At 31.4% G+C, this 17,145-nt stretch overlaps 2 protein-coding genes across 4 annotated transcripts; one reads left to right on the top strand and one right to left on the bottom strand.

Moving 5' to 3' along the window:
* The first annotated feature begins 283 nt into the window (after positions 1 to 283).
* On the top strand, positions 284 to 6,282 carry LOC101505955 (extra-large guanine nucleotide-binding protein 3). 3 transcript variants are annotated; one of them, XM_004512401.4, is made up of 9 exons: positions 284 to 516; positions 1,259 to 2,270; positions 2,508 to 2,645; positions 2,872 to 2,976; positions 3,070 to 3,249; positions 3,568 to 3,745; positions 4,502 to 4,734; positions 4,879 to 5,051; positions 5,464 to 6,282. In XM_004512401.4, exons 2-9 carry the CDS (start codon positions 1,356 to 1,358, stop codon positions 6,053 to 6,055), a joined length of 2,514 nt encoding a protein of 837 aa, XP_004512458.1. In that variant the 5' UTR covers positions 284 to 516; positions 1,259 to 1,355; the 3' UTR covers positions 6,056 to 6,282. The 3 variants fall into 3 exon arrangements, with proteins under 3 accessions (XP_004512458.1, XP_004512459.1, XP_073220493.1); XM_004512402.4 differs by having other exon boundaries at positions 285 to 516; positions 1,474 to 2,270; XM_073364392.1 differs by lacking the exon at positions 284 to 516 and having other exon boundaries at positions 882 to 2,270.
* A 3,231-nt stretch (positions 6,283 to 9,513) lies between these two features.
* Positions 9,514 to 14,517, bottom strand: LOC101505630 (26S proteasome non-ATPase regulatory subunit 13 homolog B). The gene is made up of 6 exons (XM_004512400.4): positions 14,263 to 14,517; positions 12,578 to 13,024; positions 11,297 to 11,377; positions 10,991 to 11,187; positions 10,783 to 10,882; positions 9,514 to 10,014 (listed from the first exon to the last, which is right to left on the bottom strand). The coding sequence occupies exons 1-6, from the start codon at positions 14,410 to 14,412 to the stop codon at positions 9,829 to 9,831; spliced, it is 1,161 nt and encodes a 386-aa protein (XP_004512457.1). The 5' UTR covers positions 14,413 to 14,517; the 3' UTR covers positions 9,514 to 9,828.
* Positions 14,518 to 17,145: the final 2,628 nt, after the last annotated feature.

Here is a 17,145-nt window from a genome sequence, read left to right as displayed (position 1 = left end):
ATTTTCAATTATATTTTATCAATTTACAAAATTCAAATACTAATTTAACCGATATTTACAATTTCCTTGGATCATTTTTCTATTTACTCATAAAAAAAATTTGTCAACAAAGTGAATGATACTTCGTACAAAATGATTGTGAAAAAAAACCATAGAAAAAAATAGTAGACATAGATCATAGCAACACAGTTAAGCATTTTATTAATAAAATAAAAAGAAGATGAAATGGACATATATAGATATCATAATAACTACAGAGAAGAAACATAGATCAAAGTACTAACAAAAACTCCAACACTAAGATTATTAGTAGCAATGGGGGCCTTAGTGGGACCCATTTCACTACTACTACTTCAACTTCTGAACCTTACCTTCTTCTCTTTCTCATTTCCTTTATGAAATGGTGTTGTTGTTGGTGTTTTGAGAAAGCTTTGTCTTTTGTCTATTCAACTTCAAAAGCAATAGCACCTTAGATTTAAACATCAGATTCGTTTTCACTCTCTCCCCTTTTCTAAGGTACACTCTCAACCTCAACACATACTAATTTCTCTCACTAAAAAGTTCAAAGTTTTTTTCTTTTCCAAAAATAATATATTTTTATTATTCATTCTTAGCTGAAAATTCTAACATTTGTGTATGCTTCTAAATTGATTTTCTTAGGATGACATTAATTAATTAACAAAGTAGTTTGACTCTTGAGTTTTTCAACAATTTAAACAACTATTAATAATACTTATGACCATTTTTGTTTGGTCATAGTATAATCCAAAGGTTGAAAATATTGATTGTTTTTTTCTTTTCAAGTTTGTTTGGTTTCTTAGTTTTTGTCTGTTTTTGACTGTAACTATTTCACATCTTAATCAGTCTTATGTTGTTTTTTTGTCTGAACTCATGCTTAGATACTTGATTTGAATTTAGTTTTTTTTTATTAGATTTTGGTCTTGCTTATTTTTCTTTTCTTTTATTTTTTTCAATAATTAGGAAGCCATTCAACTATGAAGGCTTTCAATGTTTGATTGTGTCTGTTTCATGATTGTGACTGGTTCTACATACAAGCCAAAACCTAAAGCCTCTTTATATATAAAGAGGTGATCTTAAATTAATACAATTCCAACTATCTAGTCTTAAATTAAGTTCAGATGCATCAACTTTTCTGTTACAGTTATTGTTTATATTTCATTTCGGAGTAGTATATCTCTATTCTTTGATTTGTTGAAAAGTATTTAGTTACAAAAAGTTTTGGTATGTAATATTTTAGAGGGAACAAAGTGTAGAAGTAACTATTGATGATGGTGAAGAATTTAAAAGTTTGAAACTTTGATGTTTAAAAGTGGTTTTGGTGATTGCAAAGATATATGGATCATAATAGGGGAGATAGTTGGAGAGAATTGGTGAAGAATATGATTCCTTCTGGTGCTTCTGTTCCTGATGATGCTTCTAATCTTGATTACTCCATTGCTTTGGAATATTTAGGTCCACCGGTTTCTTACGAAGTACCGAAAGTTGAGCCCCTAGACGTGGGGAGGAGGGCTATGGTAATTGAACCAATCCCTCTGCCGATGTCTCGTATTGTCGGTGTAACCGGTTCTCCTAATCATAGTTCAAGGGTGTCCGGAAGTTCAGAGTCTGTGGTTTCTGTTTTGCAGAATCCAGATCTTTCTTCTGGTTCCCCTACTGCTTCACCTGCTTCAGTTCATAATCCTTCAAATGTTGTTTCTAAGCCGGTGATTAATGAAGCGAAGAGGGTGCCTGTTGTCACTTTTAATACGGTTGAAAGGTCTCCGAGGAAAGAGGTGGAAGTTGCGAAGAAGCCGGTGTATCCGGAATACGTTGGAGTCTTGAAAGGAAAGAAGAAAAAGAAGATAAGAGCTTGTTATAGGTGTGGAAAAGGGAAGTGGGAAACTAAAGAGTCTTGCATTGTTTGTGATGCTAAGTATTGTAGCAACTGTGTTCTTAGGGCAATGGGATCGATGCCTGAAGGGCGTAAATGTGTGACATGTATTGGCCAGCCTATTGATGAATCAAAGCGGCTGAAATTAGGTAAATATTCGAGGGTGTTGTCCCGACTGTTAAGTCCTCTAGAAGTTAAGCAAATTATGAAAGCAGAGAAAGAATGCTCGGCTAATCAGCTTCAGCCGGAGCAGTTGACTGTCAATGGATTGCAGCTGAAGCCTGACGAGATGGCAGAATTACTTGGATGTCCCTTACCTCCACGTAAGCTGAAGCCTGGTAGATATTGGTACGACAAAGAATCTGGTCTATGGGGAAAGGTGATGATTTGTTCTTTATTATTACTGAGAATAATTCTGTTTCAATTTCTCTTGTATGGAATAATATGGACTATTTCAATTTTATCTTCAAATTCATAAGGATGATTTATGTTACGTTTTCAGTTATCTTTGCATATCAGTAGTTTTTTTCTTCAAATCATAAGGTTTATCGAATTGCTATATTTGTATTTGTAATCAGAGAGCAGGCTTTGACTTCTGTTGTTCTTCATTTGATAGGAAGGGGAAAAACCTGACAGAATCATTAGTTCAAACTTGAATTTCTCTGGGAAACTTAGCATTGATGCTAGTAATGGAAACACTGAGGTTTACTTCAACGGTCGAGAGATTACAAAACTTGAATTGAGGGTACTCAAGGTAAGCTTTCGTCTTTGTTTAAAATCGGAGGAGGAAATTATTATTAATTAAAAGTGACACTAATGGTCATTTTGCAATTGCCTCTGAGAGAATTTGAACTTTGTCTCTTGAGTGACACCTCATTATTTGAAGTTTGAACAGCATTTATTTTTTCTAAGGAAGTGCTTTTGCTACCACATTGGTATCATTGAATTCAATGGAATAACATTCTTCTTTGAATTTTCAGTTGGCAAACGTGCAGTGTCCACGTGATACTCACTTTTGGGTTTATGATGACGGTCGTTACGAGGAGGAAGGTCAAAAGAATATAAGAGGAAACATTTGGGAGAAGGTATTCACTTAAATACTTGTAGGTGGTAGCATATTTAAGTTATATTAAGGAGTAGATTAATAATGAAAGCGATGTTAACTTTTTCCTTGACAGGCATCAACAAGATTTGTTTGTGCACTGTTCTCTCTACCATTTCCCCATGGACAGCCTCATGGATCAAGAGATGAGACTAGTAATTATAACACACTTCCTAAATATCTGGAACAGAAAAGAACTCAGAAGCTTCTTCTTCTTGGACTTCAAGGATCTGGAACTAGCACTATGTTTAAGCAGGTATGGCTTTTATTTCAAACAAATGTTTACACCCGTGCTTATGGTAATGACCTAAATATCTATAGTTCGATAATTGATTGATCGATTAAACTTAGTTGCTCAAACTTTTAAAGTGTACAAAATAAATCACTTGATTATAGGGATGTATATAAACACTTTAGTTGTTTCAAATTGAGAGTAGCAAATAAGATATATGAGAACTTAGTTGATTTTTGGCTTTTTTTTTCCGTATCATATTCCTTATAAAGTCCTAGTGTTTAATATTGATTTTCTTATAACATGATTCGCTTCTGTGGCTATCTTGTATTTGCTGAGCAGGCCAAGTTTCTGTATGGGAGCAAATTTACTGCTGAAGAGCTGCAGGACGTTAAATTGATGATACAGAGTAACTTGTACAAATATCTTAGCATTTTGCTTGATGGAAGAGAGCGCTTTGAAGAGGAGGTTGTTTCTAGAATGAATGGACACGGTTCTCCCAGTCAAATTATGGAACGGGGTAATATTTTATGTCATGTTGATTATTTACTTCGAACTTCCACTTCCGTGTTACTGTTTAGCAAAAAGGAGACAGTGTATGAATAAATAGTGTAGTGTCATGTGACGCTTCAACTATCATCAACTACATCGAGTACAAGCTAAACACTCCTTATTTTTGCGTTAGTTATTATTATTAGTTAATCTCACTGCGTTTTCCAAGTTTCCTAACTGTAAACAAGGAATTAAACAAGTTATTATTAAATTTGTTGAAAGAGTATTTATAATTGGTTAAAAAAATAGATGTAAAATAATTAGGGGTATGTTGGTAAAGATATAATTAATGCTCTTAAAAATTGAAAGATGATCTTATAAAAAAGGACAAAGCAATTTTTCAAAAGGGTCCAATATTTAGAGACAGGTAGTACTTCAGAGTGTGTTGCATGGTTGATGATTTCTGATAATTTTACAACTAGTAATAATATTTACATTCCTTAATAAACTGAGTGACATTTCTCGTAAGTAAGAGAGCACTTATGTGTTCTGTGGTGATACTTTTCACCGCGATTGAACTGGAAGGAGTTAAAATACTTAAGTTTCCTTGAATTAAAAGAGATTCAGTTGAGAAATTTTCGTTATGTTTTATTGCATTCGATACGTACATAGGTACATGGTTTCTATTTTATCTAAGAAATGACTAATCTATTGCAACTGTTCTTTTTCTGAATATAGCTATGGTCAATGTTTTAGCTTTTTCCCTATTTCAATCTTAATTCAGGTAGCAATACTAGTGAATCCATCTATTCTCTCAACTCAAGGCTAAAACATTTTTCCGACTGGCTCCTAGACATTATAGCGACTGGAGATTTAGATGCATTCTTCCCTGCAGCCACGCGTGAATATGCACCACTAGTCGAAGAAGTTTGGAAAGATCCAGCGATACAAGAAACCTTCAAAAGAAAAGATGAGCTTCACTTCCTTCCAGATGTTGCGGAGTACTTCTTAAGCCGGGTAATTGCTTATCTAATCATCATCGAAACTGGAGTCTTCTCAAAACTATGGCATTTTTTAATTTTATTTTTTAACCATTACTCTTTCCGATTATTAAATGGTATCGACTTGTATAGCTAGATAATGTACTCTTGTTTCTTTCAGGCTGTTGAGATATCTAGCAATGAGTATGAACCTTCTGAAAGGGACATACTATATGCAGAAGGGGTTACTCAGGGAAATGGTTTGGCTTTCATGGAATTCTCACTTGATGATCGGAACGCAAAATCCGAAGCTTATACAGATAACTTCGATGCTCAGTTGCAACCTCTGACCAAGTAAGCATATTGAGTATTTTTCTGACTTTGGAATCCCTCCTTTTTGGTGTGGAAATTTCTTACATAGTTGATCTTTTGATCTGTCCTTCTCTTTGTGCCGTTGAGTTTTTCCTAGGATGATACCTGTCACCGTTTCGTTGTTTTACTACAAACTAGAAAATCAATACGAAAAAGTGATTGGGACCAACTATTGTTAGTCCGAGTGGCAATTAGCTTGATTTCCCTTGAGCAATGTCTCAGATTCAAGTGTTGTGACACTGAATGAGCTTTGTCTCCTTAAATGGCTTCATCCGATTCGATTCACGTTAGTTGGGGTCCACTGATTTCAAGATATCGAGGATCAAGGACAAAAAAAGTGGCCTTTCTTTTTTTATCAAACACGACAATTAACATCATTTCTTTGATATCTCAGGTACCAACTCATAAGGGTGAATGCAAAGGGCATGAATGAGGGTTGCAAGTGGGTTGAAATGTTTGAAGATGTTAGAGCAGTGGTCTTTTGCGTTTCCCTAAGCGATTACGATCAGTTATCTCTTGCTCCTGACAGCAGCGGCGGCAGTGGAACACTACTTCAAAACAAGATGATACAAAGCAAAGAACTTTTCGAGACAATGGTGAGACACCCTTGTTTCAAAGACACACCTTTAGTACTTGTCCTTAACAAATACGATTTCTTCGAGGAAAAGATGAGAAGGGTGTCCTTAAACGCTTGCGAATGGTTCAACGATTTCTGTCCCGTGAGCGCACATGACAACAACCAGTCACTAGCCCAACAAGCTTACTTCTATGTTGCAATGAAATTCAAGGACCTTTATGCATCCATAACAGGAAAGAAACTGTTTGTGGCACAAGTTAGAGCAAGGGACAGAGTAACTGTTGATGAAGCATTCAAGTACATAAAAGAGGTTCTCAAATGGGATGAAGAGAAAGAAGAAAATTACTATGGTCCACCTGAGGATTCAATTACAGACATGAGTTCCTCTTTCTATGTCAGGCAAGAGTAAATATATATAGATATGTCTTTTGGGAAATTATTGTCTTTTTGGCTATTGAAAGAGGTTGTTGTTGGAAAAAGTGTAACATGGTAGTGGCTAGTTTGTGTTTTTTCATGTACTTGAAAGTGAAAAGTTGTTGATGTTGGTTTTGGTAGAATTGTTTTAGGCTGAAACCTTTGTCGTGTATCTGCATGTATGCATTCTCTTTGCATGTGGAGGTGCTGTTCATTGGTTTAGATGCGTTTTTAGACTTGTTGGAAACATGTACTCTGGTAATAAATAATAAGGAATGGATGAAAGGAAAACCAGAATAAAAAACAAAAGGGGTCTAAATTTTTCCCTCATGCTAGATTTAATACAACATAATGAACCGTTTAAGAATGAAATTTAATTACTATGACTATGACAATGGAAATTACAAAAACATTTTATTATATATTTTGGGGTTAAATATGCAAAAGCTTAACAAATCTAATGTGATATTAAACATAGAGTTAAAATTGTTTGCAGATAATTTTTGTAAGGATTAAAAGTTCTACTTTTTGAGAGACTAAAAATGAAATATTAAAATTTTATAATTAAAAACTTATTTCACCATCTAAATTTTATTTCATCAGGTGAGGTTCATTTTATGGATCATAAATTATGGCTATGCATCTAAATTTTTTTTAACAATATCACCACTTATAGTTGTTGCCATTTTCAGCCTCTAATAATTGTGATGTCCTTCATCTAATCTTTTCTTGTTACTGCCTATCAACAAGTCTCTTCCACACATGGTTAAATAATTTATGTTGACATTTAACCATATTTTACAAAGGTGACCCTCTCTAGCAATTATTCCTAATTTTTTTTTAGTATTTCCACATATTTGGTGCGTGACTCATATCCAAGGTGGTCACATTCGAGTTTATAAGTAAATTCGTTTTATCTAAGTAGATTCGACATGCAAATTCAATATGTAAATTTGTCGAATTCACTTCACATTAAAAAAATATTAAAATTAATATATACATAACATAAATGCTTATATAATACCATAAATACATCAATAAACATTATGCAACCAGAATTCACACCAATTTATTCAAAATTTGCGAATTCACATGAAAGCGGGTTTTTAATATTGGGACCAACTTTAAAATTAGGATAAAAATGTTATACAATCTGAATTCTCATAAATTTACTCTAAATTTGTAAATTCACTCTAGTTAATTCGGTCTCCGATACGAATTTACAAAGTTTCGAATCTACCAGCGATTTAATGGATTTTTTCACCTAAAAATGTAAATTTGTAGCAATTTTCTTGTTAAAAGTCGATTTTAATAACCTTACTCTCATCATTGTTGCATTTAACTTATTCTCGTTAATTTGGTTTTCACTCATGGTATCTTGGGAGACAGGCTCTGCATTCAATCATATTTTATCTTGAGATATGCTTAGATATTATGTCTAGCTTACCTGGTGTGAATTTTTTTTATTTTAGAAGAGGTAAAAATTATGTTGTTCATGAAGTTGTATGTGTTGATAGAGATTATGGTTACAAGTCTTTGGTGGGATTAAGAAGTTATTTCCATATTTTAAAGGTATTTAGTCATTATAATTATATATTTTATAAAATTTAATAAAAAAAATTTTTGTTTTAAATATATATACTATTATATTGTCTCCATAAAAATATTTTTAAATTTGTCATTGAAATATACACTAATTCGATAAAATTATATATTATTAAATAAAATAACATCAATGACTATTTTACAACTGTATTTTAAAATTGATCTTTTAATTTTCTCTATTTTTAGTAGTCGTTTAGTTTATATTTTTAACTTTATTCATTATAGGTGACTTTTTTTTGTATTTTACACCATATTCATTTTTTTTAATAAGAATCAAATTTGATACACCAAAGTTTACGATACTCATGTAACGATATACTACATTGTAAATAAATTAATCACTTTGAAAGTTTTTATTTATTTATTATTATTTTAAAAAAATAAAATCTAAGAATTAATTTAAAAAATTAAGATTTTTTTTCCCAATCCACACCCACTTTAGAGATATAAAAAAAAAAAAAAAACACATTTTATAGATATTTATACCTGGACCGAGCTGGTGATTTTTTAGAAAGATTGAGATTTATATTAAGCTCTCTAATAATAAAATTCTTCAAAAGCGAATTTTGCCACCTATGTACTCCATTTGTTTTAAAATAAATGTGATTTTATGTTTTTCACATATATTAATAATCATAATTAATAGAAAAAAGAGTTGCTATTTTATTAAATTATTTTTATTAATTATTAATGGGATTTCTACTAGTATTTATAAAATAATATGCACAGTAATAATTGAATTATACAAGTAAAAAATAATTAAAATTAAATCGAAAATTAAAATACTATTATTTTTAAATAAATTTATTTTCATAAAATAACATCATATGCCCGACTTAATTTATCAAAAAAAGAAAAAATTAGCGGTGGTAAATAAGCCACGTTGAAGGATCCAATCCAATCAAATCAAAATTTTATAACGTAGTAGTTGGCAGGTGTTTATCACGTGCGATTCCCCAGTGTGTCTGTTATTTGTACACCTCTGCTCTGTGTCTGTAACATTATTGCTGTTGAAGTGCCCATGTGACACATTAAAGATACCGAGCATTAAACAAGTAGAGTACAAAAACTGAGTCATTACTTGTAACTTGTAACCACCTATTAATTACTAATTCACCTGTACAATTAGTAACCGCATCAATTGGGAACAACTTTGAAGCTCATCCCTTCCAAACTAGAGTTTGCAAATTAAGTGAAGCTGAAAAAGATTAAATGTACGTATATGTCCCGTGCAGCTAAAAGATAATATTATTTTTTAATTTTATTTCTTTTATTTTCCATAAAGATTTCATATATGCATTATTAGCTTTCTTAATTTCTAACAAAAATTTGTTGTTTAAAAAATGTCAAGTACAATTGAACATTTTCTTTTTATTAACGTAAGGGTGAAATAATTGATAAAGTAAGAATATAACCAACAAAAAATAGTTAATGCTACCTTCAAATTTAAAAAGAACATATAAATAGAAATACTTAACTTCTTAAAAATCGATAAAAGCACGAACTCAATCTGTCCAACTAGTGCAACAAAACAGATGACAAGCCTATGGAAATTACTCTCTGGGCTTACCTAGATAAAATTGACGATGTGAATTCATACCCAAAAAACTAAATTTATGCAGAACGAATAACTAGAAAAAAAAGAAGCCTAACCAAAAAATAATAGTAGTAATTCGAACAAGCAATGCATTGTTGTCTGCATTAGTAATTGGAACGCCATTTTATCATTGTTAAGAAACAAAAGATGATTTATAACACAGTAAGAATAATAGCAACCAAACTGACATTCGTGAAATTGGCAAAAGAAAGTAATCGCTTAGCTCAATTAAATGAAAAGAACTTCCAAAGTGAATAAAAATGGTCGTATCTAAGAAAAAAATTCCAGGTACATAGTTTTGTCATCACTCTAAAGCATAAAAACGGCCTGTTTTAAACTGATGCAACATGTTGTCTCTAGGCATGCAACCATATAGAACCAATAATTTCTAAGCCAGTACAAGAGGCTGCTATTTCCAGCAATCATTCAAAAGCAGCAGGCAAAACCAAATGAAGCACATAAGTTGGCTATATGCCCTCGGAAGTCTCTTCATCTTTTGTTGCCTCAGGATCTGTTCCCTTTTAACTAATAAAATTGTTACAATTGACAGACAACAAACAGAAAATTTAAGATCCAATTAAATCAGGCGTTTCTGCCTCGATGGACAACAACGCGTTGTGTACTTTTCCTGTCCAACTGTCCAGTCGATCCCGCAAGGATTTTATCTGTTGAATACCCAAAACTCTTGGTTGCACCCACGAAACATGTACGGTGCCATCAACTTGATCAATTATACCCTCAATCAGATGAACCTGCAATTTTTTTTTCAAATACAAGCTTAATAATGTAGCACATTTACCAGGACTCCGATGATCTTTCTAAACAATAAAAATCAACACCCCATATGTAGATTTCAATACACACACATTTCTCAGAAATAACATGGACAGCTGTTTCTAAAAAAAGTGTGTACAGAAATGCAAAGCACACAAAAAATGAAGCTTGCTTCTATGGTGCTTAGTTATAAACATCTTGGTAAAACAGCACAGTGCATTTTTCCAAACCAAAGCAATTTCCGGCGAAACCCCCCAAGTCAAACACTGAACAGGAATAGAAAGACCAGTACATACAACGTGTTAGAACAACAAAATTTCAATATTAACAATTGAACGTAAATAAAGGACAGCAAAAAAGTAAAAACTACCATTTCTATTATGCAAATAAAACATTTTTCAACTTTGAACGATAAAATCTGCCAAAAGATGGAAGCGATCATTTGCAGAATAGCAAAAATACTTTAGGTAAAAACCAAGAAACAACATAATTCTTCAGGTGATAGCATGAGGTCCACATCTTAATGACAGGATACAAGTTTAAAACATGATTTACTGTGGTTAAAGATTGACACATCTTAAAAGATTATATAAACCAATCGACAAATGAGGCAGGTAAAAAAGAATAACTCAAAGAAATCAAGGAAGTTTCACATTCACCCAAACCCATAAGTTGATAGATGGTAATAAAGGAAAAACAATGAACATCTTAAAAAACATTTTTTGAGAACTTCTAGTTGGACTTACAGAAAGACTCTTCATAAGGAGATGCTCCACATCCTCTATAGAAAGTTTTGTACGCTCCGCAATTACACTCAAGGGAATAGTTCGATCTTCCGAAGGCCGACTGCAAATAACCACATATAGTTTTGAGTTAGAAATAAAACAAACAGTTTCAAATTCATCTCCAATTCCAAATGTGACAATTTTGACAATATAATTAATGAATTTATACCTGAATATAATTTCCATCAGACAGAGAATGTTGATCTTTTCCAACAGCTTCTGTTCATTTTGAACTAGTGCTGGTTGAGCCCTTAAAGCAGCATTATGCACCTGACATAATTCTTGATATCTAACCAAATCACCAGAATTAAATGCCTGCAGAATATAGTAGAGCCATTCCACCTTTGTCCCCAGGAGGCTCTTAATCTGTTGAAGGTACAATAAAGTGTTATCAAACTTAGTAACTTAAATAGATAAGTGGAGTGAAGAAATTTCAAAGAACAGGCATTCCAAAACTTGTTATGTAAATACTCACAATAGGATGGGCTAGTAGCTCTCCAAAGTTGTAGATGTTATCCCCCAGCAGGGCAGAAAGGGATAAGTCAAATGCCAAATCCTAACAGATCACAAAAAAAGGTGCATTAACTAATATCATATCTGGAGATAAATAAAAGAAACCATATATGAGGTGGACTACAACAAACTCTCCTGTAATCTCAACTCAAAGTGGAAGAACGAGCAAAAAAATGAATTAAACAACCCATATTCAGTTTCAATTTTACCAAAATAATAAAAGCATCACCCTGATTCAAAGGACACTACATTAATTTTAGTAAGGACAACATAGAAATCTCTGAAGTGTATATTTAATAATGAAAAACCAATTAGGTTTACCTTTGTATTGGATGATATATGAAGAAATGCAGTTAGAAGCATTACTTAGCTTTAATTATCACTAAGATTTAAGACCTAGGAAGCATGAACCCCTTAAAGCCATGTTATGTATAAGAAGAACGCAGTTAGACGCATTACTTAGCCTTAATTACCATTAAGTCAAAAGCCATGTTATTTCACCTTTGTGTAAAACACAGACTACAGATTAATGTTGGATACTTCATGGACTTTTGAATACTACTTAATTGTATTTTTGTTTTTAGCATTTTTATGAGTTTATATATCAACATAAAGCTAGGAAATTAGGAATCCCTTGGTAATAAGAAAAATGCAAACATTTTGTTATATTTACAATAACTTAAGTCTTAAGCTATCTTTAAAATATTGATTCTCTCTTTTAATCTGAGATTTATGTTATCATTATGTTGATTTAATAGTAATTGCAGGTGCTCAATTACAGACATGTTATATCTTACAATTTTAGAATTTTGTCATATTCTCAGTCTGTCAATATGTGTCTTGTGTTGTACATACTATCTAGAAAAAGAGAACTTTGTAACTCAATGTTAGAGTATAATTTAGCTACAATGTCCCCTTTGTTCCTTGATATAAAGAATCCAATCCTAAAATCCAAATTAATGAAGGGGATAGCCACCCAGCAAATAGACGTTTAGCTACTGTGAAACACGTTCTCCTGTCTCATATACACAAGTTATTCCATAGTAGCTAAATTTAGAGAAAAAATATGCCTAAAACCTACAGTTAGATGCATAAAGAACAAAATTTATTAGTCACTACCCCCCAATGTAAATTAACCAACAGCCTGAGTTCTAAGCCATAGAAAAATGTCAGTTATTATCCATCCATCACATTATACTATCTTCAATCAACAAAACATTTCAGATTATTTTCTACAACATACCAGCTTGAATGAGTCAGAGAGAGACTCCACTGATGTGTATGCCAAGTAGAGAAGAGCACTTTTGTAGAACTCAGCAAATTCCTGACGAGATTTGTGATATTGAGAAGATACCCAGAAATAGCTTGCATACACAGTTGGATCAATATCTGTCATGCTGTCTAGTGTACTCTTTCCATTTTCTAGAAGACTCTTGCATTCCTTTTGGTCCCCTTGCTCAAGCTTAAATAAGGCAATTTGCATCTTAATATATAGGATGGGCTCTTCAATGCGCTGCTCTCTAGTGGCTTGCAGTTTCTCAATGACCCCTTCTAGATAACCAATGGCAGCTTCTTTCTCAGAATACTGTCGAGAAACCATCACAGCAAAATGTGCAAGCTTGAGAAGGTTGATTTTGGTCTCGAAGTCAGTGATGAAATTGTTATATAATTGTATCAGAGCATCGCCAGCCTGAAAATTCAAAGTAAGAACAATTGGTCAAACAAATATATTATAAACCTCGATAGTAGCATGCACTGCGGAGCAAATTAACAGACTAAAAGTCATGCAAAATGATATTAGAAGCAAAAATGAAATAACAATGTGCACAAATTGTGTAACATCATTGATGGCATTAAACACAGTAGGCAATGGATGAGAGGTAGCATTAGTAAAACAACCACTATCACTAAAAAATGAAGTTAGAGACAAATTTTGCAAAAGTTTTGTCATAACATGTTTCTCAGTAGTAAAATAAAATGACAATTTAGACTTGATTTCTTCATTTTCAATTTCCAATGGTAATCAAAATTCAAATGTATTATACAATACGATAAGATTGAATGATGGTTCCCATAGATGACCAACACTTCCTAGTTGAAGAATTCCATTTCTTTGGGAAAGTTGCGATCAGTCCATTTCAGAAGAAAAGAATGTGATAAAAAATTAGACAGACTAAGGATGTAACAGTTTGAGTCAAAGATCCTCATTCAAAACAAACCAACTCAACAAATGGGGAAAACTCCATAATAGTTTACTATACATATAATCACTCGAGCCATTTCTGAAAAGCAAAAAATTACAAGACTAACTTGATCTTGTTGAAACAAAATATTACACGACACTATGATCATTTATGGTCTTTAACTTATCAATCACATTTTCAAAAAGGCTTACCATATCTCAAACCATGATATTATAATAAAAGTGAAGCTTTCTGCATAAGTTATGAGTTTCAAGGAAAACACTATAATGCTTGAGTGAAGTTAAAACCAAAATATAACCACACAAAAATACCGCTACAACTTTAATCCCCCATTCACCTCCCTCCCCACAAAAAATAATACAAGTCCAAATCAAAAAGCCCCAAAATTCAGTTTCCAACAAAATCCTAATTCTAATATCACAAACAAGTGAATCAACATAACCCTAAACCCTACCTAACATTCTCGGATCCAAAACAAAACCTAAACATACATTCACTTAAAAAAAAGTCGCCACCTTTACCACAATTCCAATCACAACTCAAAAAAACAAAACCCTAATACCAGCACAATCATCACCGTCTAAACTCCCAAACAAACTTAAAAATCAGAAACCCTAATCTTAACCGAACGGAAATATAAAATTCAGAAAACAGAGAGTGAAAGTATTGAAGCAATTGAAAGTGTAAAGAGTGTGTTGAGAGAGAAGAAAGAGAAGAGTTGGACCTGAAAAACAGCAAGAGCGAGGAACTGTTCGAGCTTGAGAGTGAGCTGATGCCATAGCTTCTTCTGGTACAGATCTTCAAGAGAATTGTACCAATCGGAGAGCTCAGGATGCGAACTTCGAAGAGATTCCAAGTATTGAAGAGCAGCCATGGCGATTCAAAGCGAGAAAACTCTGAAACAAAGAAAGAAACACGAAAATAGGAAATGAAACTCTATTCTCTTGTGTTTTGAGGTCTTTCTAGTTTTATTTATTTTATTTTACTTTTTACTTTTTATATAAATAATAAATGTTTTATTTTATTTTTTTAACTTGTTTTGCTTCGGCTCAAAGAAATGCATAATAATAACAATAATGGAGTAACAACTAGAATCTAGAGATCGGTTTATTAGGCCGACGTGGTTTTTGTGATTTGGTAATGGATTTCTCTAACTTGGGTTTCAAGCCCAAGTTTCTTGAGGACCATTGGGTTACAATCATTTGGTATAATACTTTTAGTTAAGAAATTGTATATTTATTCTTTTATCTCTCAATGTTTTTAAATATTTAAAAATATTATTTAAATTGATCAATTTAAACGTATAAAATATATATTTGAATTAGTTAATTACGTATAAAATATATATTTGAATTAGTTAATTATGTGAGTTCTATTTTTAAAAAAACATATATATGAAATATTTGAAACACAATTATGTTTTGAATTTTTTTATAAAAAATGAAAAATTTGGACTAAAAAAATAGATACAGTCACACTCCCTTGATGTTATGGATTTTTGAACAAATTTAAAAATAAAAATGAGTTTTTAATAATATAGGAGAAATGATTATTTTGTGATTTTAGTGGATTGGTGGTGGAATGGGATTTAGGAAGAGGAATCCAAGTAAGTTATTCATAATTTTAAGTGGGTTTGATTTGTGGGTTCATTTTGATATGAACTCTTGTGTTACAATTGATCATTTTTTAACATAGAAAATGAATATCTATAAACTTTAATGAAAAAAATGTTAGTTATATCTTGTTTAGTTAATTCTCTCGGACACATAGAAGTAATTTGAGATTAAGAAGAGTATCACAAATGACATAAATGGAATAATTTCTGATGAAAATCTTAGTTGAATCAACTTGGGATAAATTAGGTTAATAAGAGAAAAAACAAATAAAAAAAGAGAAATCGAGGGAAAAATCAAAGCTTGGAGAGAAGCATGTTTCAATTTCTCACAAATATATAAGTGGATACTACATAGGTCGGGCCATCGAATCTTAGCCCAATTCTTATGTAGCTGAATCCTCAATAGAAAGGTATATAGAATGTAAATGGTAAAATTATATGAAATTCAATTTTATTATATTTTAATTAAATACAATAATTAAATACATATCATGTATGAAAATAAAAAATATAATATAGTTTTTATCCGAACAAAAAATATTACATTCAACTATCAACTTGCGTGACCACACTCGACTAATAGATGCACAACTATCGTCGAGTTAGATGCCAAGATCTCGGTAGGCCAAACCAAAGGTTCGACAAATACATTTGATAGGCAACGATGCTGCAACGATATTTTATTATGGTAGACATAATAATACTTGAACTTTATTCATAAATAATTTATAATTGAAATTTCTTCTACCCAAGTATTGTAATGTATTTCTAAAGTAAATTTGATTACCTTGTGAGAATGCTCCAATCTTGTGAAAGTTTGCTTCTAACCCTCATCGTGACTTTTTCAAAAGAAAATACTCTACATTTGTTATGTATTAGTGAAAGTTTTACTTTTTTTCCTTCACCTTTAACATAGTACTTATACCCTCACAAACTTTAATCAATAAATATTTTAACTTTACTTATCGTTTTTCTCTAAAGATTTCCAAACTTAAATATCATTTTTAATATTTAAAAAATTAAACAACTCAACAAATTTTCCACATTTAAAAAATCCAAAAAACTAAACAAAATTATTTAGTAAATATTCAGAATATAATCAGGTTATCCAAAAAAAATATCAGTGTCGGGATTAGCGGAGGCTATGCTGACGCTACACCAAAAAAAATCAACAAAGTTAGCATTCATCCCTCATGTGTATTGCATCGACACTAACTTTTTTAAAATATGAAAAATTTAATTTAAAAATTAAAAATTTAATTTAAAAATTAAAAATTAAGAATATATTTATTTTCCAAATACTTCGTAATTGAAATTGATAGAATAAATTCTTAAAATGTGAAATTTTTATGTTCGAAATAATTCATCCAAAATATAAGAGTATCTAAGATTTTTCAAAGAGTAAAAAATGCTACAATATTTAAAAAAAAAAACGCTTTACTCGTGCTATAGATAATTTAAAATAAATAAAAATTCAAAATAAAAAATAGAAAACTTACTTCTCTTACGACAATTTTAAATTTGGATTTTACATAACATATTTGTGTTTAGATAAATTCAAAAATTAATTTTTTGAAAAAGAAATTCTAAAAAATTTACTTCAATTCTTGTTAATTTGATAAAATATATAAATATATTTTCTATTTGTTTACTATGTTGAAAGGTACAAAGTAGAAAATTTGGGCTATAGAAAATTTTTGAAGCCCCGAAATAACCTTAAGAGAGCCCACTTCCAGCTTTGACCACATTTTATCTTCACAACTTCAACCACATTAGAATTAGAATCGTCTACACACATAGCAAAGAAAAAATTTCAATTTTCAGTGTTATTTCAATCTCCTTATAACCTTTAAAAAAAAAAAAGAAATGCCTGATAATTTTTTAAGAGACTTTTAATAATTTTAAAAACTATACACAATTAATATCCAAATAAAGTAATTTATATTTTTGCATTTTAATTGGTCTCTAAAAATATATTAATCCCTTAATTTT

Source organism: Cicer arietinum, chromosome 8 (genome assembly GCF_000331145.2).
Source record: "Cicer arietinum cultivar CDC Frontier isolate Library 1 chromosome 8, Cicar.CDCFrontier_v2.0, whole genome shotgun sequence".
NCBI lineage: Eukaryota > Viridiplantae > Streptophyta > Magnoliopsida > Fabales > Fabaceae > Cicer > Cicer arietinum.
The sequence above is the reverse complement of the archived record's forward strand: the minus strand, read 5'-3'. Positions and strand labels throughout refer to the sequence as shown.

Bases quoted from the DNA above. Each gene is read 5' to 3' on its own strand.
- LOC101505955 (XM_004512401.4), top strand. From the start codon at position 1,356: ATGGATCATAATAGGGGAGATAGTTGGAGAGAATTGGTGAAGAATATG. The intron at 2,977-3,069 runs GTATTCACTTAA...TTTCCTTGACAG, and splicing joins GAGGAAACATTTGGGAGAAG to GCATCAACAAGATTTGTTTG. The intron at 4,735-4,878 runs GTAATTGCTTAT...TGTTTCTTTCAG, and splicing joins CGGAGTACTTCTTAAGCCGG to GCTGTTGAGATATCTAGCAA.
- LOC101505630 (XM_004512400.4), bottom strand. From the start codon at position 14,412: ATGGCTGCTCTTCAATACTTGGAATCTCTTCGAAGTTCGCATCCTGAG. The intron at 13,025-14,262 runs GTCCAACTCTTC...TTGAATTTTCAG, and splicing joins TCGCTCTTGCTGTTTTTCAG to GCTGGCGATGCTCTGATACA. The intron at 11,188-11,296 runs GTGAGTATTTAC...TACCTTCAACAG, and splicing joins AGCTACTAGCCCATCCTATT to ATTAAGAGCCTCCTGGGGAC.